Below are 24770 nucleotides of genomic sequence, written 5' to 3'. Positions count from 1 at the left end.
AAAACTTAAGTCTCTGATTTGTGCTTGTGAGTTACAATTTTCTTCTCTCAATCTTACCTCATTCCTCTTATATTTACTTAAGATAAATGTTAGCAAAAGTTTCGGTATCTGATAATAAGCATATACGTTTATTAGACATACAATTTGCAGATTTCAGATTACAACATGTACACAGTGCGAAAAGTAAAAAAACGGCTGATCTAGCTGGTTTAACCTAAATTATATCAAGCGCTGCATCATAGGAACCGCAGTAGAATGGATGAAAATAAATACTGGAAGTTCACATTTCAGCCTTACAAGATCACTTCTTTGAAAACTGTGAAAATCAGGAAGGATTGAATGATCAGTCATTATTTTAGGCTATATCAAAGAAACAACCAGAATACTTTAGAAGAAGAGTTTATTTAATCTAACTTGTTGCTTCCCTAAGCAGATGAGAATGTACCTTGCTATTCATTGACCATATCAGATACAGATAAGATTGTTTTGTAACACTGACACAGCAGCAAGTGGAAGTTCAGAGACCACCGTCCTCGGTGCTCCTAGCGAGAGTTTTTCGAATCCACTCATTGTAGTACGCTACGTCTGCGTACACTGCTGGGTAGGTACCATTAATGCAGTCTCCACTCCACGATACAACACCAGTCAGCTGACTTCCACACACCAGAGGGCCACCTGAGTCACCCTGTGGGACAAATGTATACAGATTTAGTAATTTATATTTGGAATTCAATACAATATATAGCCACGATTAACCTGGCTGTTCAGAATGTGATGACCGATTTTGAGAAGTATCTTATAATATTCTGGTTTTTACAGTTCATTAATTGTGGTTATTAATTGAATGAGGCTATAAGTAATTTATTGCATGGCATTTGGGAAATTCAAGGGATATATATTACGATATGTTTTTATTTCTACGTCTACAAGTGGCTACTTTAATGGATGTTCCCGTTATTCTGAAGGGCTGACGAATGTTGTTTGTTGTTGGGTATTCAGCCCGAAGGCTGGTTGGATCCTCAAGAGGTTCACCATTAGCTGTCATAGATGGCCTAGGTGTCACTGAAGAGGCGTACTAGGGAAATGAGGAGTGAGGTAGTTTCCCGTTGCTTTCCTCACCGAGCCAGAAGTTGCTATTGCACATCAGTCTGCCAAGCCCACTGAAATGCCTGCACCAACCGACCCTATGAGCGACATTTTCACACCATTCATAGCAGGGACTGGCTGCATAAGGAATGGCATTACTAGCATCACTCATACCTCAGCCACTTTCATATTGTCAAAGCCAAGGAAGAGACTGAGACAGGTCAATGAAAGTAACAATTTTATTCTAGCCCATACCAGAAGACATAGCGCACTGTAAACACTACATCTTGCCAGCAAAGGCAAAGGCTGACGAATATGGATTTGATATCATGCTTCATCGAAGAAGCCACTAAATTAATTTTCTGGATGAAGAAATGTTCCTATAGAAATATATGTTCCATTGTACTAGGTACTAAAAGGCTCGCAAAATATTCTGGTGGTTCATGGTGGGGGTTACGGTAGTCACGTCCAAATGCGTGAACCAAGGTCAACGGTTGCGTGACCGTGAAAGTGGTCTTATCCGACCTCCCATAAACACCTCTTGATCTCTTCGAGATATCGAAAGTTATCAGTCTTGTTAGGCCAAGGGACAGGCTAGGTCAAGCAGCAAGGAAAACTTTCCGGACGGAAAGATTCAAAGGAAGAGAGGAGGAAAGGAAATAAACTGTGCTTTGGTTAATGCAGGTGAACTTGTAATAGATCCCAGGGTACCATTGCACAGGTGGAGGGAATAATTTGAAAATCTTCTCAACGTAAAAGGAAATGTTCGTGATGGTGTGACGAAAACCGAGCTCATGCTGAGGAGGACGGTGGATGTTGGTCAAATTGCCCTTGAGAAAGTGGAAAGGATAGTAAATAAACACCATTGACATAAAGCAGCAGGAATAGATGAAATTCGACCTGAAATAGTGAAGTACAGTGGGAAGGCAGGGATGAAATGGCTTCATAGAGTACCTAGTAAGATTACATTGGAGTGTTTGTAAGGAACCTTGAGATTGGATAAAAGCAGTATTTTCACTTATATACAAGGGAACAGGAGGGATTGCAACGAGGTATCTCAATGATTAGTAGACCAGGCAAAGTATTCACTGGCATCTTGGAAGGGAGGATGGGATAAGTTGGATGAAGACCAGTGTTGTTTCAGGATACAGAGGGGCAGTAAGGATCAGATTTTAAGTATGCGCCAGGTAATTGAAAAATGCCACGAGAGGAATAGACAGTTATATTTATGTTTTGTAAATGTAGAGAAAACATATGACAGGGTCTATAGGGAAAAGAAGTTCGCCATATTGGGGGACTCTTTGATTAACGATAGATTATTAAAAATCAAACAAATAGATTTATGTTGACAATTGGGCTGTAGTGAGAATTGATGGTAGAATGAGTTCTTGGTTCAGGGTACTTACAGGGGTTAGACAAGGCTGTAATATTTCACCTTTGTTGTTCGTAGTTTACATGGATCGTCCGCTGTAAGGTATAAAATGGCAGGGAGGTATTCAGTTAGATGGAAATGTAGTAAGCAGTCTGGCCTTTGCTGACGACTTGGTATTAATGGCAGATTGTGCAGAAAGCCTGCAGTCTAATATCTTGGAACTTGGAAATTGGTGCGGACAATATGGTTTGAAAATTAACATTTCCAATACTAAATTGCTGTCAGTAGGTAAGAAACCTAACATAATTGAATATCAGTTGCGATACAAACCTAGAACAGATATAATTTCAAGTATTTAGGATGTTTGTTCTCCTAGGATGGTAATATAGTGAGATTGAATCAAGGTGCAGTAAAGCTAAAGCAGTGAGCTCGCAGTTGCGAAGAACAGTATTCTGTAAGAAGGAAGTCAGCTACCGAACGAAACTATCATTACATCGGTCTGTTTTCAGACCAACTTTGCTTTACGAGAGTGAAAGTTGGTTGGAGTCAGGATATCTTATTCATAATTTAGAAGTAACATACATGAAAGTAGCAAGAATGATTGCTGGTACAAACTGGTAGGAAAAAAGGCAGGAGGGTACTCGGAATGAGAAGATACTGGACAAGTTAGGAATGAAACCTATAGATGAAGCTGTACGCATAAAGTGGCTTCGGTGATGGAGTCATGTCAGGCGAATGGAGGAGGATATGTTACCTAAGACACACGGTCCTTATGCTTGCTTGGCAAGGACTTTTTCGCTTGACCTTGGCCGCCGGTGACGGTTCAGTTGCCGGCTACCGCGCGTGCTTATGCATGGCAGAATACGATGCTCAAAATCATTATCATGCATTATCTTCCATTTATCAAGCATTTTACTCACCATTCTTACAGCTTATGCTGAAAATGTTCCCCATGCGCTGCTAAACATAATCGGAATCTCCTAATGAAATTTTCGGTTACTCTACCAAGTTCTTCAGCACTGATGGATGCAATTGCAGCTCTTATATTGTCTTTAAGTTCATCTATTATGTGAGGGTTGTTCCCATAAACTAAATTTTTCAACATTCCCCACAATTAAATATCACATGCCATTAAATCTGGGCTACAAGGGGGCCACAGATTTTTACTTACGATCTTCGTACCAAACACGCTTCAGTAAGGAGATAACGACCTTTACGTCTATTTTTATTGTTTACTGAACCTGTACATTCGAATCTTTTGGCCAGTTGTTTTATTTTCTGATTGATAGGAATGGGTCTCCCTGAAAATTTCGCTCGAAACTTTTGTTTTGTCCTAGCGCACGATTGCCTGCACTTAATATAAGTATTGTGCAGATATACGCGTTCACGTAACGAATATTTCACATACATTACAGCACTATACACAATCACAATAAAACACTATACAATACGACATACAGTACGCAGTAGCTTCCTTAAACACCCTACTATCTCGGAGCTCAACTCGCAGCAACTGCAGACGTGCCGGGAAGCGCGCGCGCCAGCGGCCGGTAGCGGCCTGTCATCGCTGGCCAAAGTGGAGCGAGAAAGTCCTTGCCAAGCATAAATAATGACCCTGTATTAATATACTCTGTTATGGGGGGTAAGATGCGTTGAGGGAGAGCAAGTCGACGACGGTTAGACTCAGTTTATAACGATTTAAAGATAAGCTGTATAGAAATAAACGAGCCCACAGCACTTGTTGCAAACAGAGGATTGTGGCCACGTTTAATAAATTCACAGAGACGTGCAGACTGAACGCTGAAGGACATGACGGTCTATAACAATGATGCATATATGTATGTGTGTATGATGTGGGCAGCTTCCAGTAATACAGTCTTCAACCACAGTATAATTAAAATACCATACAGCTGACTAACCTCCACACACTAGGGGGCTGAATACTAGAATCAAAAACATTTTGGAATTTGTTAATAGCACAAAATATAAATTACTCTGTATTCAATTATACAATGCGCGCCTCCATGGTCGAATGGTCATGAAAAAGGGCTTTTCGATTCCTGTCGGGGTCGGTGATTTCAATTGCGTATAGTGAATTCCTTCTGATCGCTTTCTGAGCATTTAAGTACGTCTTTGAATAACACTCAAATATACGAACCATCATAGGAAATACATCCCTCCATATCAGGTCGCCGTCAAGAAGGGCATCCGGCCGTGAGGTTGGACCAAATTTAATATAAAGTGTAAACCCGAACTACTTGAAGAGTAGGCAAAGAATAAGAGGGAGAATATTGATAATAATATTTATTTGGATGCAATTTTCTTCAAAACAGCTCCTATGCGATGTGACACATTCCTGGCAACGATTGTTAAGTGTTTGGAAGTTTTGTGAAACCACTCTCGTTAGTGACTTCTTCAGCTCTCATGATTCGTTGACCTTGCAGATGACTTCCTATCTCTATAAATATTGTTCAGTCAGGTGATGACGGATCTGAAAAGTATGGGGGATTCCCCAAAGCCGTTAAATTTTGCCTATTAAGGTATTCTTTTATCGAGACTGACCGATGTGCAGGTGCAATGCTGTGCAAAAGAAACCAGCTTTCCCGAACAATTCCTTCCCTCAGTGTTCACAAGGTGATAGAGGATGCGTACGTTCATCGCTTTCCTTATATTACGACTGTTAGGAATGAGTCAATCACCATTGATCTGCGTTTAGGTCTGTTGCCCAGGTGGCAGATTCCCCATCATTTGTTTAGCTAGACTCTTCTGAAGTAATAGCATGGAATTTGGAAATTTATTGAACTCTTCCCTTTGTAAATTATTCATCTCCCTAATATTTCTTCCTATAAAAGAGTATTTGCCTCACTTTGTCCCCTTGAATTCAACTTCATCTTAATTTTACTATCTTTAATAAGTTTATTAATTCCAGTCTAGCTTATTCATCTACTCATGTCATTCCAAGACAAACTACCACTGAGAGCTCTAAATATTCCACTTAGTCGAGCAGCTCGTCCCCTTTCTCAAAGTCTCCTCAGCCAACCATTTCGCAACGAATCGTGTTGCTATTCTTTGAATCTCTTCCAGAACTTGCATCAAGAATTTTTTGTGAAGGTCAAAGGCATCGTCTACATATATAACACTTACCACAAGCTCAACCTAACACAACAGCAAATATACTTCATACTAGAACGATATCCTAATTCAGGCATTACCAGTGACATTTATGCCCTCTCCTTTACATTCTATATCATATCATATCATATCATATCATATCATATCATATCATATCATATCATATCATATCATATCATATCATATCATATCATATCATATCATATCATATCATATCATATCATATCATATCATATCATATCATATCATATCATATCATATCATATCATATCATATCATATCATATCATATCATATCATATCATATCATATCATATCATATCATATTGTCCCCGTTAAAATTGGCGATATTACGAATATGTTAACAAGTGGAAAGTGAAAATTTTATTGTCTGCCTGTAACTGCAGCATATCATTTGGGGAGTTGTGGCGAGCTGAGAACGAGTTTTTTTCATCGTTCAGAGGGGTGACACACCGGCAAGACTGTGCCAAGGTCAGAGCAAACCACGTGACTGCCTTCGCACGCGCGCAACCCAGCTTGTTTCTGGAATAGTCTGAGCCAATTAAATGAGACCATCAGCCAATTACCGTTCTCGCTGAAGATCACACCTCCCAGGCTAATTAGATAAAAGGCCTTGTTTCGAGTAAATCGCTCTCTTGATGTTCTTAATGTTCTTGAAACTCTTACTCTGAAGTTCTGAATCTCATACTCTGAATATCCTTCGTCGTGTTATCGGACCACGTGGAGAAGTAATTTCAATTCAAGTCGACGCCGTTCTGCTAGAATTTAGAGAAACCATTAGTGAATTCTATGGAATAAGGACGCCTAGGAGCCAAGTTAAGTGTGACAGTGTAGACGAGCTATTTATATTCGGCGTGTGCTTGTGCAAAATACTTAATTTTGTCATCTCAGTTACAGCTTGTGACCGGCACTCTACGGAAGTCGTCTTAGAATTGAACATCTCAAGATGGATAATTCCGCAACCATCGACAACATCGTTTCATCGAGGGACACCTGTTGCAGAGCCTCCATGGAGCTGTAAAATGTGAGGCGTATCTGGTAATTGGAAGGAGACTGACCGGAGGAGTATGCTGGAATAACTGACTGTCGACGGGAATCGAACCCCATCAAAAACTTGAGTACCTTTTTAATTTAATTTATCTGTCGTACCTTTTGTACAACTAGAGGTCTTTCTTCTTAAGTCGTAGATCTATTAGTTTGTTGTAGTTAGAAATATTTCATTTTTCCACTTCTTAAGGTGTCGTGGTAGACTAGGTACGTGTGAATGAAATTTTGGAATCTATTAGAGTAGACATGTAGGTTGTCTTTGAATGATTTCCCATGCTTAAGGAGCTTTATATTTAATAATCACTGACCACACGATAAATCTACTTTCCTTGTAATGTTGAAAGTTACTGGATGGAAATTTGCGTGTACATTTTGAGTGAATAGGGTCGAACCTAGTGTCTTTCAAGATCACTTGTTGTATTTATGATGAAGTCATCTAATTTTACGATATTCCATGAGGATCAGTAGATGTAATAATCACTTAAAATAATAATAATATTAACTAAAGATCGGGTAAAACAGAAGTAAACGCTCGTGAGCCATAAAATTACTGTAGAGTCCTTATATGTGAGAATGAATGTGCTCTGTTCATGAAGGGTCTGGAATATGACCAATCCTGAGGGATACTTGTTGTATAATTGTGCAGTTGAGGACTTAATGATGATATTTGACTTATTCTTGTGTATTGGGAGCGCAAGATGGATTATAATTATTGGAGCACGTGTTGCGAGTGTATTTCACAGGTAGGAAATAAAAGTAATACAAGTAAGGCTCACGCTTGCGGTAATTTCAACCTGTAGCCCAAATGATGGTAGTGCTTATGGATTTTACTAGAATCTTCCATTATAATTTCATGAGTTAGATGAACTTACTTTGATATGTGAAATGTGTTTCTACCAAGTGATACCCATGACTTCGATTACTAGCCACTATAAATGAAGGATAATTTCAGTACACAGATTATTTCTGCTAGATATTACGCGACCTGTCCAACTCTAAAAATCATAAATAAACTTGCCAAAACAGGATACGATGTAAATAATGTACATAAAAACGTGTTTCCCTAGTGTGATTGTGTGTGTGTGTGTGTGTGTGTGTGTGTAAATATGTATATTTCTCTTGTGTCATGTTGGTTTCATTTAATTTTTATCTGGTCACGCACTCGCTGTGACGCAGATTACACTCATCGTTGTGTGTTGCCTTAAGAAATAATTTTCATGCCCTTAAGGGAAAGTTTGGTTAAGTTAAGTCGAGGAAGACTAGGAAGAATTTATTTTCTTAATTAGCGAGATTTAAAAGGAAAGATCATCTCGTTACTTTATGAAGGCACTCGATTTGTAAATAAAATTTATTTAAATAGCTCACACGTTGGTAATTTAAATTTCTAAAATTTGACATACTTTAAGATTAATTTGAATAGAAATGAAATACAAAGATCAGAGGTAGAAATTTGTTAGCCGCATGATTAATTGGAGTTATGGTGAAAATAAGTCATTAATAAGTAATTCAAAATAATTATTCTGAAATGCTAATGACGATCATTAGGTAAATAATGCAGTGGAAAATTAATAAGAACACGATCGTGTGACAATGAAACATGGGCTAATTAAATGATGAGAAATTAATAATAATAATAACAATCAGAATAATAATTAATTAATTTTGAGAATTTTGAAATCAATTGTCATTTTCTACTAAAGTTCATGTTGGAGTCATTGACTATTATTAAATACTGTAAATGACAAATTCAGTTGAGTACATCTTAAAACCACGTGTTGAGACTACTTTGAGTTGGTAAAGCTTTGAACACATTTATTTCAAAACCCTCGTTAGCAAGACAGCTGTTTATGATTTTATGAACTTCTGTGTTAACATATTTAATTCTTTCAGTCAAATATTTTGATTTGAAAAGGCAAGAGGCCTAATTTTTCTTTGGTTTCATTACAGCACAGTAAGGCTGGAGATTAAGAACACGTGTCACTCTAAATCGAGGAAGAAATGCAATATTATGAAAGTTCTATTTTTGTAAAACACATCAGCAAGAGTATTTCATTTGTTTGTTTGCTTATGTGAATAAATGTCAGAGTGTTGTTTTAACATTTCTTTTTATCCTGCTTGGTCATCAATCCCTAACATCCCTTAAATGCCTCTAGAAAGTGATAGCCAACGATCGAACGGTCCACCTTGGGATCTCTCGCTCGATGGCTGGGCTTAGCTCGGGAAAAATGGGGGCAATATCATATCATATCATATCATATCATATCATATCATATCATATCATATCATATCATATCATATCATATCATATCATATCATATCATATCATATCATATCATATCATATCATATCATATCATATCATATCATATCATATCATATCATATCATATCATATCATATCATATCATATCATATCATATCATATCATATCATATCATATCATATCATATCATATCATATCATATCATATCATATCATATCATATCATATCATATCATATCATATCATATCGTATCGTATCGTATCGTATCGTATCGTATCGTATCGTATCGTATCATATCATATCATATCATATCATATCATATCAACCATGTGACCTTGCCGCGGTGGGGAGGCTTGCGTGTCCCAATGATGCAGATAGCCGAGCCGCAGGTGCAACCATAACGGATGGGTATCTGTTGAGAGACCAGACTAACGAATGGTTCATCGAAAGGGGGGTAGCAGCCTTTCGGTAGGCGGCAGTCTAGTTGATTGACTGATACGGCCTTGTAATAATACTCAACATGGCTTAGCTGTGTTGATACTGCTACACGGCTGAAAGCAACGGGAAACTACAGCCGTAACTACCTCTCGAGGACATGAAGCTCTCTCTGTATGAATGATGTACTGATGATGGCTTCCTCCCGGGTAAAATATTCCGGAGGTAAACTAGTCCCCCATTCGGATCTCCGGGTGGGGACTACACGAGAAGGGGCGATCATCAGGAAGATGGATATTGACATTCTGCGAGTCGGAGCGTGGAATGTTAGAAGTTTGAATCGTTGTGGTAGGTTAGAGAATCTGAAAAGGGAGATGGATAGGCTAAAGTTAGATGTAGTTGGTATAAGTGAAGTACATTGGCAGAAAGAAAAGGATTTTTGGTCAGGCGACTACCGAATTATCAACACGAAATCAAACAGGGGAAATGCAGGAGTTGGTTTAATAATGAATAAGAAAATAGGGCAGTGGATAAGCTACTACGACCAGCATAGTGAAAGAATTATTGTCGTCAAGATAGACACCAAACCAATGCCCACCACAATAGTGCAGGTCTATATGCCTACTAGTTCAGCGGATGATGAAGAAATTGAAAGAATATATGCGGAGATAGAAGATTTAATACAATATGTAAAAGGTGACGAGAATCTAATTGTGATGGGAGACTGGAATGAAGTGGTAGGCCAAGGAGGAGAAGGTAGTACAGTAGGAGAATTTGGATTGGGACAAAGGAACGAAAGAGGAAGTCGGCTGGTTGAATTCTGCACTGATAATAATTTAGTCCTTGCCAATACTTGCTTCAAACACCACAAACGACGGCTGTATACGTGGACGAGACCTGGAGACACTGGAAGGTATCAAATAGATTCATTATGATTAGGCAGAGATTCAGAAACCAAGTGTTGGATTGCAAAACTTTCCCAGGAGCAGATGTGGACTCTGACCACAACTTGTTGGTCATGAAATGCCATCTGAAGTTGAAGAAATTGAAGAAAGGAGAGAATGCAAAAAGATGGGATCTAGAAAAGTTGAAAGAAAAGAGTGTGAGTGATTGTTTCAAGGAACATGTTGCACAAGGACTAAATGAAAAGGCTGAAGGAAACACTATAGAGGAAGAGTGGAGAGTCATGAAAAATGAAGTCAGTAGGGCTGCTGAAAAAATGTTAGGAAGGAAGAAAAGATCAACTAAGAATCAGTGGATAACTCAGGAGATACTAGACCTGATTGATGAACGACGAAAATACAAGAATGCTAGAAATGAAGAAGGCAGAAAAAAATACAGGCGATTAAAGAATCAAGTGGATAGAAGAAAGTGCAAGATAGCTAAGGAAGAATGGCTGAAGGAGAAGTGCAAGGATGTCGAAGGCTGTATGGTCCTGGGAAAGGTAGATGCTGCATACAGGAAAATCAAGGAAACCTTCGGAGAAAGGAAATCTAGGTGCATGAATATTAAGAGCTAAGATGGAAAGCCACTTCCAGGGAAAGAAGACAAAGCAGAAAGATGGCAGGAGCATATCCAACAGTTGTATCAAGGTAACGATGTAGATAATTTGGTTCTGGAACATGAAGAGGTTGTTGATGCTGATGAAAAGGGAGACCCAATTTTGAGGTCAGAGTTTGACAGAGCTGTGAGTGACCTAAATAGGAACAAGGCACCTGGAATTGATGATATTTCCTCTGAATTACTGACTGCCTTAGGAGAAACCAGCATGGTAAGATTATTTCATTTAGTGTGCAGGATGTATGAGACAGCAGAAGTCCCATCCGATTTCGGCAGAATGTTGTTATACCTATTCCCAAGAAAGGCGGTGCTGACAGGTGTGAAAACTACCGCACCATTAGTTTAGTATCTCATGCCTGCAAAATTTTAACACGTATTATTTACAGAAGAATGGAAAAACAAGTTGAAGCTGAGTTGGGAGATCAATTTGGCTTCAGAAGAAATGAAGGAAAAAGGGAAAAAATCCTGACTTTACGTCTGATCTTAGAGGATAGAATCAAGAAGTACAAGCCCACGTACATGGCATTCGTAGATCTAGAAAAGACATTCGATAATGTTGATTGGAACAAGCTATTTGTGATTCTGAAGATGATAGGGATCAGATACCGAGAACGAAGAATTATCTACAACCTGTATAAAAATCAGTCTGCAGTGATAAGAATCGAGGGCTTTGAAAAAGAAGCAGCAATCCAGAAAGGAGCGAGGCAAGGCTGCAGTTTGTCCCCTCTCCTTTTCAATGTTTACATAGAACAGGCAGTAAAGGAAATCAAAGAGGAATTTGGAAAGGGAATCACAGTCCAAGGGGACGAAATCAAAACCTTGAGATTTGCCGATGATATTGTTATTTTATCTGAGACTGCAGAAGATCTCAAGAAGTTGCTGAATGGTATGGATGAAGTCTTGGGTAAGGACTACAAGATGAAAATAAAAAAGTCCAAAACAAAAGTAATGGAGTGCAGTCGAACGAAGGCAGGAGATGTAGGAAATATTAGATTAGGAAACGAAGTCTTAAAGGAAGTAGATGGATATTGTTACTTGGGTAGTAAAATAACTAACGATGGCAGAAGTAAGGAGGACATAAAATGCAGACTAGCACAAGCAAGGAAGTGCTTTCTTAAGAAAAGAAATTTGCTCACTTCAAACAAAGAATTAGAAAGATGTTTTTGAAGACTTTCGTGTGGAGCGTGGCATTGTATGGAAGTGAAACATGGACAATAACTAGCTCAGAAAGAAAGAGAATAGAAGCTTTTGAAATGAGGTGTTACAGAAGAATGCTGAAGGTGAGATGGATAGATCGAATCACGAATGAAGAGATACTGAATCGAATTGGTGAGAGGAGATCGATTTGGCTAAATTTGACGAGAAGAAGAGAAAGAATGATAGGACACATCTTAAGACACCCAGGACTTGTTCAGTTGGTTTTAGAAGGAAGTGTAGGTGGTAAGAACGGTAGGGGTAGACCAAGGTATGAATATGACAAACAGATCAGAGCAGATGTAGGATGCAATAGTTACGTAGAAATGAAAAGGTTAGCACAGGATAGGGTGGCATGGAGACTGCATCAAACCAGTCTATGGACTGATGACTCAAACACAAAAAACACATATCATATCATATCATATCATATCATATCATATCATATCATATCATATCATATCATATCATATCATATCATATCATATCATATCATATCATATCATATCATATCATATCATATCATATCATATCATATCATATCATATCATATCATATCATATCATATCATATCATACACCTTTATTCCCTCCTACAACACTACAGAGATTTCAATTAGCTAGGTGAAGTGAACACTTAAAGGTAACGCGTGTCGAGTCCATGACCATTGTACTTGAGCTGAGTTACGCGATGTTCCCTCTCTTGGATCGTCCCCCTACCACCACCCATCGACTATCCTGTTGTTACTGTAGACGTAGTTCCCTTTCTTTCCTCCCTTTTCCCTCTCCATTCACCGAATCGTTTGCATTCCAAACAAAGCCATATGACGGGATCTCAACCGGTAAACTTTATTTACAATCCTGTTTATGTGGTCCCCCAATGAAGATCATTCCGTATATTAACACCTAGGTAGTTACAGTGAACCCCATGAATTACTGTCATCACATCAACACAGTAACTAAAACTGGAAGGACGACCCTTCCTTGTGAAATTTTAACCTGACTTTTCACTTCACCCGTTTACCATCATAACATTGTCTGCTCTGCAGGACAAAAGCCTGATCATGAGGGAAAGTTTCCAGCATTACTTTGCCGTTGCTAGTGTTCTTAAGTAAATAATATGACATGAGAGGGACAGCTCAGTCTGAAAATAATATAACCAACTAGGGCAGGGTCTCTCAGGGCACATTCGCCGGAGCATTGCACGCCGCAAGGTTCAAAAGACGACTTCGCTAAATTGACCAGATTGCAACTCCTACTCCTCGATTTTGAGCATTAAAGCTATCCCTCTACTTTCAAAGCCTGTCTCTCTCGTTCCGTCTGTCTGTCTCTTCCTCACTTGCCCTGCAGCGCTCAACCATCCGAAAGGAATTGAGCCGAGCTTACCCAAGTCGCCCCGAGACAAAACGCTAGTCCGTACCGAGCCGAATCGGACCGATGCACGGTGCACAGAACATCTGCACCTCGGTTTGCATGCGTGATATTTGGAGCGTTTGAGAAGCCCTGAAGTATAGGAAAGAATATTCCGGGCATTGTACTAATACAGCCAGATGAGCTGTAGGGCTCTATAGACAAACTGAAGTAATAGACGCTGTTAGTGACCATGAAGCTCTTTTGACCGTAGTTAAAGATAAATGTGATGGAAAGGAGGTTGTAAAAGTAGGACTATTAGGTACTACCATATATGGTGGATAAGACACGCTTGAGAGAGTTTTATAAAGTAATGTTTATTCCCGGCATTTTAAAAATTATCAAACCGAACTGATCGTACTATAACTGAAACAAATTTTGTCTTCTGAGCTTAACTACAAAATCGGCGTCGCTATATCACTGTAGCGAATCATGTTTAAACTTAACGACATAAATTTCTATGAATAAGAAAACCTTCGGGAAAACTGTGCATTTACCCGGAATAAGAAACTCCTCATTTATGAGGATATTAAGAGATGTGCTTCAACAAGGCTAAAGTCTCGCCTATCTGTCTGGAGAACTACCATGAGGATTTTATCCAGTGGTGTCACCTCAAAGGTTGTTTGGAGGACAAAGTGAGGGTCATTAATGCCTCAAGAATTAATGCAAGTTACTAATCACACTGACTGTCTCCGAGTTTCCATTTTCCTCGTACCACACGGCAAAATATTGATTTTATCAAGTGCGGGACGAGAAAAACTGCTTCTACTCTGAACGTTTGGGCGTTGAAGGATACTCCTAACTGTGGGTGCGGTGAAGTAGCACAGCCTGTTCAGCGTGCCGTCAGGAATGCCCACTGTATGCTTTCTCAGGATTCCAGAACGACTGCCCTTAAGATCTGGTTTTGCTTTAAAATGCGGACATTGACCTGAAAACGGAAACGGTCCCATTGGATGTTCACATCTCGATGTATTGTTGCAACCTGAGCCTCCGCTGGGTGCTTCCAAAGATCTATAGTGCGTCTCGATTTTTGATATCCATAGAATATTATCTAGCCATTTCTGCCCATACAATTCCTTAAAGGCCTCTCACAGCTCACAAATAACTTCAATCAATCAATCAATCAATCAATCAATCAATCAATCAATCAATCAATCAATTAATTAATCAATCAATATTGATCTGTATTTAAGGCAGTCGCTCAGGTAGCAGATTTCCTATCTGCTGTTTTCCTAGCCTTTTCTTAAATGAGTTCATAGAAATTGGAAATGTATTGTACATCTCCCTTAGTAAGTTGTTGCAATCCCTAACTCCCCTTCCTATAAGTGAATATTTGCCCCTATTTTTCCTCTTGAATTCCAACTTTATTTTCATATTGTGATCTTTCATTTTAAAGATGCCACTCAAACTTATTCGGCTACTAATGTCGTTCCAGACTATCTCTCCGCTCACAGTTCGGAACATACCACTTAGTTGAGCAGCTTGTCTTCTTTCTCCCGATTCCTCCCTGCCTAAACTTTGCAAAATTTTTGAAACGAGACTCTTTTGACGGAAATCGCCCAGAACAAATCGAGGTGCTTTTCTTTGGAATTTGTTCAGTTCTTGAATCAAGTAATCGTGGTGAGGGTCCCATGCAGTGGAACCATACTCTAGTTGGTGTCTTACCAGAGACTTACATGCCCTCTCCTTTACATCCTTACTACAGCCCCTGAACGCCCTCCTAACAATGTTCAGAGATCCGTACCCTTTATTTACAATCCAATTTTTGTGATTACCCCATTCAAGGTCTTTCCTTATATTAACCCCTAGATACTTACAATGATCCCCAAAAGGAACTTTCACTCCATCAACGCAGTAATACAACTGAGAGAATGTTTTGCTATTTGTAAAATTCACAACCTGACTTTTAACCCCGTTTATCATCATACCATTGTCTGCTTCCCATGTCACAACATTACCAAGGTCATGTTGCAGTTGCTCACAATCTTGTAACTTATTTATTACTGTATACAGAACAACATCATCCGCAAAAAGCCTTACCCCTTTTCACTGATATATATATATATATATATATATATATATATATATATATATATATATATATATATATAAAAGAAAATACAGTATATAGGTCCAATAATATTTCATTAATTATTACAGAGTCAGATAAAGCTTCACCTACTCTAATTCTCTGAGACCTATTTTCTCGAAATATAGCAACCCATTCAGTCACTCTTTTGTCTGGTGTAATTGCACTCATTTTTGTTAGTATACCTGTGGTAAACACCAAGCAGTGGTTTGAAGCGGGCATGAACTTTCCTGCACTTAGTTCTATGTCAGCCTGTTAAAGGAGGTGGGAAGTAACGTTATTAACCTGGAAAATACCACCCTTATAAAGAAGGAAGTGAACAGTGAGTCAAAGACTTCCTTCCCGTACCAGTGACACTACACCCTACCCACTCATGTTAAACTGTTAGCAACAACAGTTCTTCGTGGTACTTTATTGTCTTCTTCTCGATGGGAGAAATCCGGACTTACCGACGTCCAGCACCATACATGTTAGTTTTGAGAGAGTTTCGGAGCAGTGCAGCTTGGAGGCTCCAGTACTAGCAAGTATTAGAGAAGGAAGATTAACGTGGTTTGCGTGCGGAATGCGGAGAGGTGGGGAAGAGCCTAGACAAAGAAAGCGTGCAGGATGCCCGTGGAAAGTGAAACGTCCAGACAATGGTAGAGGATAATGTGTGGAGATATTGCTGAGGCAGACCTCATGAATAAATAGTACCAAAAGAGGATACTGCGGACGAAAAATGTCGAGGATATCCATCAAGCCAGCCGACCTGCAATGATTGAAAATGGTGCTGAAGAATACTAGGGAGGTGGTGAAGAAAAAGGGGGAGGATATGAAAAAGAATACATTTCGATTCATATTCCAGAAATAATCAGTTCTATAGGCGACGTCGAAACACATTTCCACTTATGAAAATTGGACGGAAAATCCTAGTCTTTAACAATAATAATAAGACGACGAAATGTACTGCACCTCCATTTGGATAGACTACTTACGTTACAAGCAGTAGGACCTCCTTCTAGGAAGCCGGAACAGAGCATGCCTGGCAAGACATGTATAACGAAGTCTTCATAGGCCCCTACGCAATCTTCTTGAGAGATAAGAGGTTCATCCAACTCCTGGAGAACGTCGGATCTGACGGGCTGCGAAAAAGAAAAAAAATACTATTCTGTTTAAAATATATCACTTACAGAGAACAGATTTAAGAGAATGAACAATATGAAACCAGGCCAGCCCGGGAATACGTGTACGTTATCATCAGAAGGCCTAAGTCCTGGCAAGGTGGTATGCGTTCTGATCTAGACAACCACGGAGAGGTGGTCTGCTTTCATCTGAGATACTGTCAGGTATAATCTGGAAGACCAGGAGGTCTGTCGTGGAAAGGAAGTAAGTAGATTATTTGGAAGAGAGTAATAGTATAGAGTAAGATGAGACAGACTGAAGAACTGCATCTGATCGGAATGAGGACCGATAACACAAAATAATCTTGTAACAGACTTTTCATTTACGTCCTTCCTATCCGACCTTTCTTGGTGAACTCCGGTTCACTTCCTAGTATGACACTTGCGAATTATGGGGTGTCTTTCATTTCAATGCTCTTCCTGGCCCTACTCTTCCTTTTATAAAAAATGTTCATTCTTCAAAGCGTCGGACCTCTTCAGTGTTTCTTCTGATTATTGTTGAGCGACTTTATTTTACCAGATGCATTTCCTCCAGGAGAAATAATTACCACCGCCTTCCCCTACAGTTATAAACGGTTTTGTTCTATATGTCTTTTCGCGAGAGTTTAATCGTGATGTAAACATGATATGTCCATTCCTCCGCCAAAGGAATAGTTGTGATTCGTTAAACGTGTAGTACCGACCTCCACCCGTTCAACGTCTCATGCTTGGTCGTACAAGGCTGCGCATCGCATACGACAACAGTGCGAAGATCTGAACTTTTGAATAAAAGTTTAAACCTTGATTCTGTTCATTTACTTTTTGTGAACGCATTCACAATGCACTACCTATGGTCACTTCTGAGCGTTTTTCCTCTTTTGTGCTTCACTACTGGGGATGGTCCTGCCTCTTGCTCCATTTCTCTTACTATGAATACTCGCTGACTGCTGCTGCAGGATGCAACACCTATCTCTACGCTGTACAGCATGGGACTTTCCCCTACTGCGGGAAGACGTCCTGCATTACACCACGCCTTGTGCCTTCATTTCACGTTATTTTATCACTACTTTATTTAAAATAAAGCATATATATACAGGTATACATGGCAACCACATTTAAATTTCATTACGTACTCTTCCAAACTCTCTAAATGTAATAAACTAAAATAAAATTAATGCGATGTACTACTTTTCTTCGAGTGAGTGCGACGGTTGCTTCTCCAATCATGTATGTCCACGTGCAAAAGCAAGATGCTCCGCCTATTTGTTTACATCAAGATTAAACTCTCGTGAAAGGCCATATCCCTTTACGTCCATTCATTCCTCAGAACATCCCCCACGTCTCTCAACAATCTTAGCTTTGGTCGCCCAACAGCCCCATTTCTCTCTGATTTTGTGTTTTGATGTGACAACGTCCTCAACGAAGTAGTGTATGTCCTGCAACAATGAAACACTGTCTGCTTTATAAATCTAAGTTTAAGTAAGATGACCCAATTAGTACACACACATATAGGATGGTCGGAAACAACGTCACCAGGTATGTCACCGTTAGAGGGCTCTTCATACTGATAACTAATTTGAAAGAAATAATTCGATGTATCGCTCCGTTGCCATTTTAACCGCTGCACTAGTTATCCAATGAGATCGCTTCGCGGGTGAATTCAAAAGGGCTTTGCGAGGCGAGGTTGCCAAACCTCTATGTGGTCTAAGACCAGCATGAGAGCACCTGTCGAAGATTAGAACTTCGCCAGGTGAGGAGTTTGAATAAAGACTTCCGAACCTGAGAATATCGCACCAAAGCAAGTACGCTACGGTGGCACTGGCTGAAAGCAACGGAGTGTTTGTGTTTGATGCTGATTCCTCGACTTGAGTATCAAGCCTTCCTTAAGTCACGTGCAGATTTAGCATCTGATTGGCTAAGTTCGACAGCTGATAAAATGACAACGTTGCGAGATATCGAATTGTTTATTTTAGATTATGTATCAGTATGACCAACCCTCTAACGCCAATATACCCGGTTCACGTTGTTTCCGACCACCCTGTATATACAGGATGAAACATCTACAATTTTGCACCATTTCTTCGGTACCTGCAACACAAATATTTTCAATCCTACCAACATTCTGAATGTTTTTCCTCTTTCTTATCAACTTTACCCTCCAGGGTTGCTTTTTCCCTTTGACTCAGCGAGGGATCCCACCTCTACCACCTCAAAGGCAGTGCCCTGGAGCATGGGACTTTGGGGTCGGGGTATACAACTGAGAAGGAGTACCAGTACCTACTTGTGGGCCTTGTGGGGGATATAAAGATCGGAAGGGAAAGACAAGGAAGAGGGAGGAAATCGGCCGTGGCCTTAAGTTAGATATCATCGCGGCATTTGCCTGAAGGAGGAGTGGGAATCCCCGGAAAACCATTTCGAGTGTTGCTGAGATGGAAATTGAACCCCTCCCCTTACTAATTTGATCTCTTGAGGCAGACCGCACTCAGTTCCAGCCCCCGTATGATTTTTCAAATTTTGTGGCAGAGCCTGGAAACTAACCCCGGTCTCTGGGTATGGTAGCTAATCACACTCACCTCCACACAATAGAGGCGGACATGCAATCTCCATTCTCCTGGAAAATGTTATTTTTTTATTTGGCACCTTTACCTAGCGTTTATCTAGTGCGTTTGCCGTGTGGTTGAGTAAGTGCAGCCACCAGCTTGCATTCGAGAGATATTGCCCCACCGCCGACAGCCTTTCATAGTGCACCTCTTAGGCAAACGATGAACCTATGTTCCTAATTTCAGCTTTCTAGGTCTTTTGGATCTGGAGATACAGTGATCAGTGAGTGGTATTTGGCTTTTATTACCTATGTAGAAGATTGCTGAAAATTATGTTTTAATTATATTTAATAACATTAATTTGGATTATTATCAATGTTTTATATCAGAAAAAACTCGGGTTTCATGTATTAGAAATGATTCTCCCAAAGATAATTTGGGCTTTGCTGTTTCTTCGTTTTTTTTCTAAAACATAATAAATACAAGAATTGTTTAGAAATATCTAAATCTAAATTGCGGTCCATGTCAGTACAAGATTATTTCTTTAAATTATTTTCCAATCCCATGTTCTCAGAGTGTTGGGTCGAAGTTTCACTACCGTGCACACTGATATTATTTAAAAAAAATGTAACTGGACTTCATGGGGGCACAGCCTTCCTCGTACACCGAGGCCGCGGTTTCGATTGGCTAGTTATGCAGGCTATCTCGAAGTCAACTCATCTTACATGATAACAACCTTTTGGTCCTGTCTGTCGGTGAGACAGCAGCATTTGTCTAAAATGAGACCGAGAATTTTCATCAAGTTGAACGCACATCAGCTCTTCATCTGCAGGCCTCCTGGTTGAGCAAAGGTCGCTTGGTAGGCCAATGATTTCAGAGCTGTAGCAGCATGTGTTACGGTTTTCATAAACGGGACCTTAAAAAAACATCGTTTGACTGATGCTAAACTCTCTTTCACTTCCAACGTGACGTCATTGCTGTTGGCAACTGGTGAGTCAAATTACACAAAGCATATTGAGGATACAACACCATACAGTGTGAATGTGCAGTGTTTCGTACAGATAATGTAGTTTGCCAGCAGCAAGACAAGCATAGCCCGCTGCGGGCAGTCAGAAGTATCTACTTACTTTGGGAGAAAATTGACCCCAGCCTGAGACAGTGCATTCGGCCGGTGGATTCAGTGTGACATTACGTAAAGGAATGGCGCTGATCACTTTTCCATCCAGAGGGAACTCTCCACCCACCTGAAATTAGAAAATTGTTATGAAAACTAAAGGTTGAAATATTCATCACAAGTTCTGGTATATCTCCTGGAAAATAAAACAAAAATATGCCTATACAATACAACTTCTGATATCCGTACTACTCTGGCGACGGGTGGTCCGGATAACACAAAATCCGTACATCAGAATGTAAGAATAAAATTCAGCAGAATTCATGCAAAGAATCTACAAAGCTTTATTTTGTAAGTAATTTTGCCTATAATAATATTACGCAATATATATATTTATTTAATCTCTTTACCCTCGAAGGTTGGTTTTTCCCCGGATCCCACCCTACGAGATCATGGGCGGTGTCCTGGAGAGTGAGACGTTTGATCGGGGATACAACTGAGTATGAAGACCAGTACCTCGCCCAGGCGGGCTCACCTGCTATGCTGAACAGGGGCCGTACGGAGTACGGGAAGTTTGGAAGGGACAGGCAAGTAAGAAGGAAGGAAGGAAACCACGGAAAACTACTTCGAGGATGGCTGATATGGGAATCGAAACTCGTCTTCTCAGTTGACCGCATGAGGTGAGTGGACCCCGTTCCAGTCTTCCTACCACTTTGTAGAGTACTCATGACTTAGCTGGGAATCGAACCCGGGTCTTCGGGAGTGGCAGCTAATCGCAGTTCATATAATATATCCTATATATATAAATATCAATTCGGATACAGTATAAAATATAAGTAAAATATAAAAAGACACATAAAATTCACGGCAAATATAAAGTTAAGTTCATGTTCCTTTTACTCAGTTTTAACTTTCCAGAATGTTGTTATCGTAGCCTATTTAACTCGCTGCAGTCATTTTCCGGCCATTCTTCTATAGTAACACTAATTTCCTCCCTGCGTTCCGTTTTATGCTACAAACCAACTTAGTAGAGTAGTTCATTGCATCCCGCCCCGGAAATATTAAATTATCTTATTCATACCTGCATACGTAGGCTACATCATCATTATAGATCGTTATGCCTTTCGGTGTCCGGCTCCATGGCTAAATTGTTAGCGTGCTGGCCTTTGGTCACAGGGGTCCCGGGTTCGATTCCCGGCAGTGTCGGGAATTTCAACCATAATTGGTTAATTTCGCTGGCACGGGGGCTGAGTACATGTGTCGGCTTCGTCATCATTTCAATCTCAGCACGACGCGCAGGTCGCCTACAGGCGTCAATTCACAAAGACCTGCATCTGGCGAGTCGAACTTGTCCTCCGACACTTCCTGCACTAAAAGCCATACGCCATATTATTTTTTGTCATGCCTTTCGGCGTTCATTCTGCAAACCTCTGTGAATTTACTAAACGCCTCCCCAATCCTCTGTTTGTAACTAGTTCTGTGGCCTCGTTTAGTTCTATACATCTTATATTTAAATCGTTAGAAACTGTCTTGGTCGCTCTCTACTTCTATTCCCTCCAAAACAGAGTTTATTACCCTGCTAAGTAACCTGTCCTCCTCCATTCGCCTCACATGATCCCACAACCGAAACCGGTTCATGCGTAAAACTTAATCAATCGAGTTCTTTCCTAACTTAGCCCTTATCTCCTCATTCCGAGTCTTCTTCTGCCATTCTTTTCACACCTGTTTGTACAAGCAATCATTCTCGTTACTTTCATGTGTGTTACTTCTAACTTGTGAATAAGATATCGTGAGTCCACCCAGCTTTCTCTCCCGTAAAGCAAAGTTGATCCAAAGAAACAGACCGATGTAAAGATAGTTTCGTTCGGGAGCTGACTTCCTTCTTACAGAATACTGTTGATTGCAACTGCATTAGCTTTACAGCACCTTGATTCAATCTCATTTACAAAATTTCAATCCTGAGAGGACGCACATCCTGAATACTTAAAATTATCGACTTGTTCCAGCTTTGTATCACCAATCTGACATTCAGTTCTGTTGAATTTCTTACTTACTGACATCAATTAAGTCTTCGAAAGGCTAATTTTCATACCATTCTCATTGCACTTATTTTCAAGTTCCAAGAAATTAGACTGCAGGCTTTCGGAACAATCTGCAATTAAGACTAAGTCGTCAGCATAGGGCAGACCACTTACTACACTTCCATGTAAGTGAATACCTCCCTGCCACTTTAAAACTTTCAGCAGATGATCCATGTAAACTACCAACAGCAAAGGTGAAAAATTACAGCCTTGTTGAACCGAAATAAATTAATCTCTGGAAAACAGCCCGGATAACAGAGAGTTTGGATATCAGAGGGCGTATATAAGACGTGGTACTGTACTTACAGGGAGGGTAAAATAAAACTGGCCTTGAAAATATGTATAGGACTGACCCAGAATTAACCCTTGTTATTAAACAGAAGAGTTCACATTCACAGGCAATACTGGAAACCGTGATTTCGAAGCAACAATCGGTTGTTCCCACATGGCGGAACGTGCGCATCTCCCGAGAACGTCGCTGCTACTGTGCGTGTGAGTGAGTGAGAGAAGCAAGCGTGTTTAATGACCATTTGAACGGTGCTCACGATAAACAAGCGCGTGTTCATTGTCGACTGTTACGCGAAGCATGATTCGTAGGAAACCTGTGAGGAATTGTTTGAGCAAGTGTTTAAGCATAAAGAATAGAAGGAGAAGTGTTATCCCTTCTCCCTCAATAACATGCATGTATTGAATACGGATTGGGCTGGCATTCTCCGCTATGCAGCGCTCCAGTCGACATTGGCTACATGATTTCCATGTGTGTTTATGTGCGATATCTGAAGATTTTTTGTCGGTTGGAGATTTTTGGCGGTGTTCTGTGCAGACGTTTATTGATATACAAGTGCTTACACTATCATTTCTTAATATTAATACCAGAAATGCTACTCTAGGAAGAATTAAGCGAAAGGGAATTGAATTTCTTGCCTGTGTTGAGGTTATTTTCGTGCTATAATTTTCTTGATATTTAATGCAAGTAAACAGCAGTTTAGCTATTACATTTTCCTGAGTGTTTAATGTGAATAGTGAAGATGTCTTTCTGTTTTGTACCAGGAAATAATTCAGGCTATAGGGACTGTAAAGAGGTAAGACGGTTTTTCAAACAATATCAAGATAAGGAACATTTTATGAGGCGGAAAAAGGAACGTTAGGGAACTTACTGAAAAGTCCAACTTCTGTGAAGCTCGCTTTTCAGAATATTTAATATTTCATATTTTTGATGGAAGTAAAGGAAGTACATCTCCCAAGGACCAACTGGCGATTGAAAGACTATACTGCCCCACACATATTTCCTAATAAGCCTAAGTATTTTTCTAGTATTATAACTGAAAGGAAATACCCCCACCAACAAAAGAAAATCGTCTGATATTCTTCTGGCAAAGACATTCCTAAATGTTCGAAATTTCTTGATTCTGAATCCCCTTGTGATATCAGCAATATCCAGTTCACCAACACGCCTAAATCCGATTATTCTAAATATGAAGTGTTAAAATTAAAACAACAATTAAGAAACCTAAAACGGAGCTTGGCTAGGGCAACAATTGTAAATATTTTCCGGGTGAGTTTTATTTTGTCCACCCGGTAAATGAATTATTTTTTCTTCTTATTTGCTTTACGTCGCACCGACACAGATAGGTCTTATGGCGACGATGGGACAGGGAAGGGCTAGGAGTGGGAAGGAAGTGGCCGTGGCCGTGGCCTTAATTAAGGTACAGCCCCAGCATTTGCCTGGTGTGAAAATGGGAAACCACGGAAAACCATCTTCAGGGCTGCCGACAGTGGTGTTCGAACCCACGATCTCCCGAATACTGGATACTGGCCACAATTAAGCAACTGCAGCTATCGAGCTCGGTGTACATGAATTCAGTGAGGTTTATAATACTTTATGGAGATGGGAAAGTTTCAGGATAAGTCGTACACGAAGGAAAGGGGAGTGTTTATGAACTCACATTAAAGTTCTTCAAAGATAAATGTCACCTGGAGTGAACTGAGCTTTACGGTCTTCTTCCAGGAGCTAGAGGTGGTATACCGAGATTTTTTTTTAAGATTTTAGGGAGAGACATAGCTTACCACACCACCCCACCCTTGGAGATGAGATTGAAGTGACGGTCCTGGAGAAATGATGCATAATTTTAAATCATCACTTCTATCAGAAGATTGTATTCGATTTGTTAAGGAAATGAAGAAGAATCGTATGATTTCAGTTGCCGTGAGCAGGCATATGATGCCAGTTAAGATACTACAACGTCAATTTTCCTCTGCCATGGTAGAAAAGACGTAATTTTATTTGCCAG

General features: G+C 39.9%; 1 protein-coding gene across 2 annotated transcripts in view; it reads right to left on the bottom strand.

Moving 5' to 3' along the window:
- Positions 1–262: 262 nt before the first annotated feature.
- Positions 263–24770, bottom strand: part of LOC136860905 (trypsin eta) — a 58189-nt gene continuing 33681 nt past the window's right edge. For both annotated transcript variants that reach the window (XM_067138786.2, XM_067138788.2), the window contains exons 5-7: positions 20412–20528; positions 16580–16726; positions 263–685 (exon numbers count right to left, since the gene is read on the bottom strand). In XM_067138786.2, the coding sequence (XP_066994887.2) occupies positions 518–685; positions 16580–16726; positions 20412–20528 (432 nt within the window). In that variant the 3' untranslated portion in view covers positions 263–517. The remainder of the gene's footprint in view (positions 686–16579; positions 16727–20411; positions 20529–24770) is intronic.

The sequence above is a fragment of the Anabrus simplex genome, chromosome 1 (genome assembly GCF_040414725.1).
Source record: "Anabrus simplex isolate iqAnaSimp1 chromosome 1, ASM4041472v1, whole genome shotgun sequence".
NCBI classification, from domain to species: domain Eukaryota; kingdom Metazoa; phylum Arthropoda; class Insecta; order Orthoptera; family Tettigoniidae; genus Anabrus; species Anabrus simplex.
Note: the sequence above shows the minus strand (reverse complement) of the source record. Positions and strands in the feature narration are given on the sequence as shown.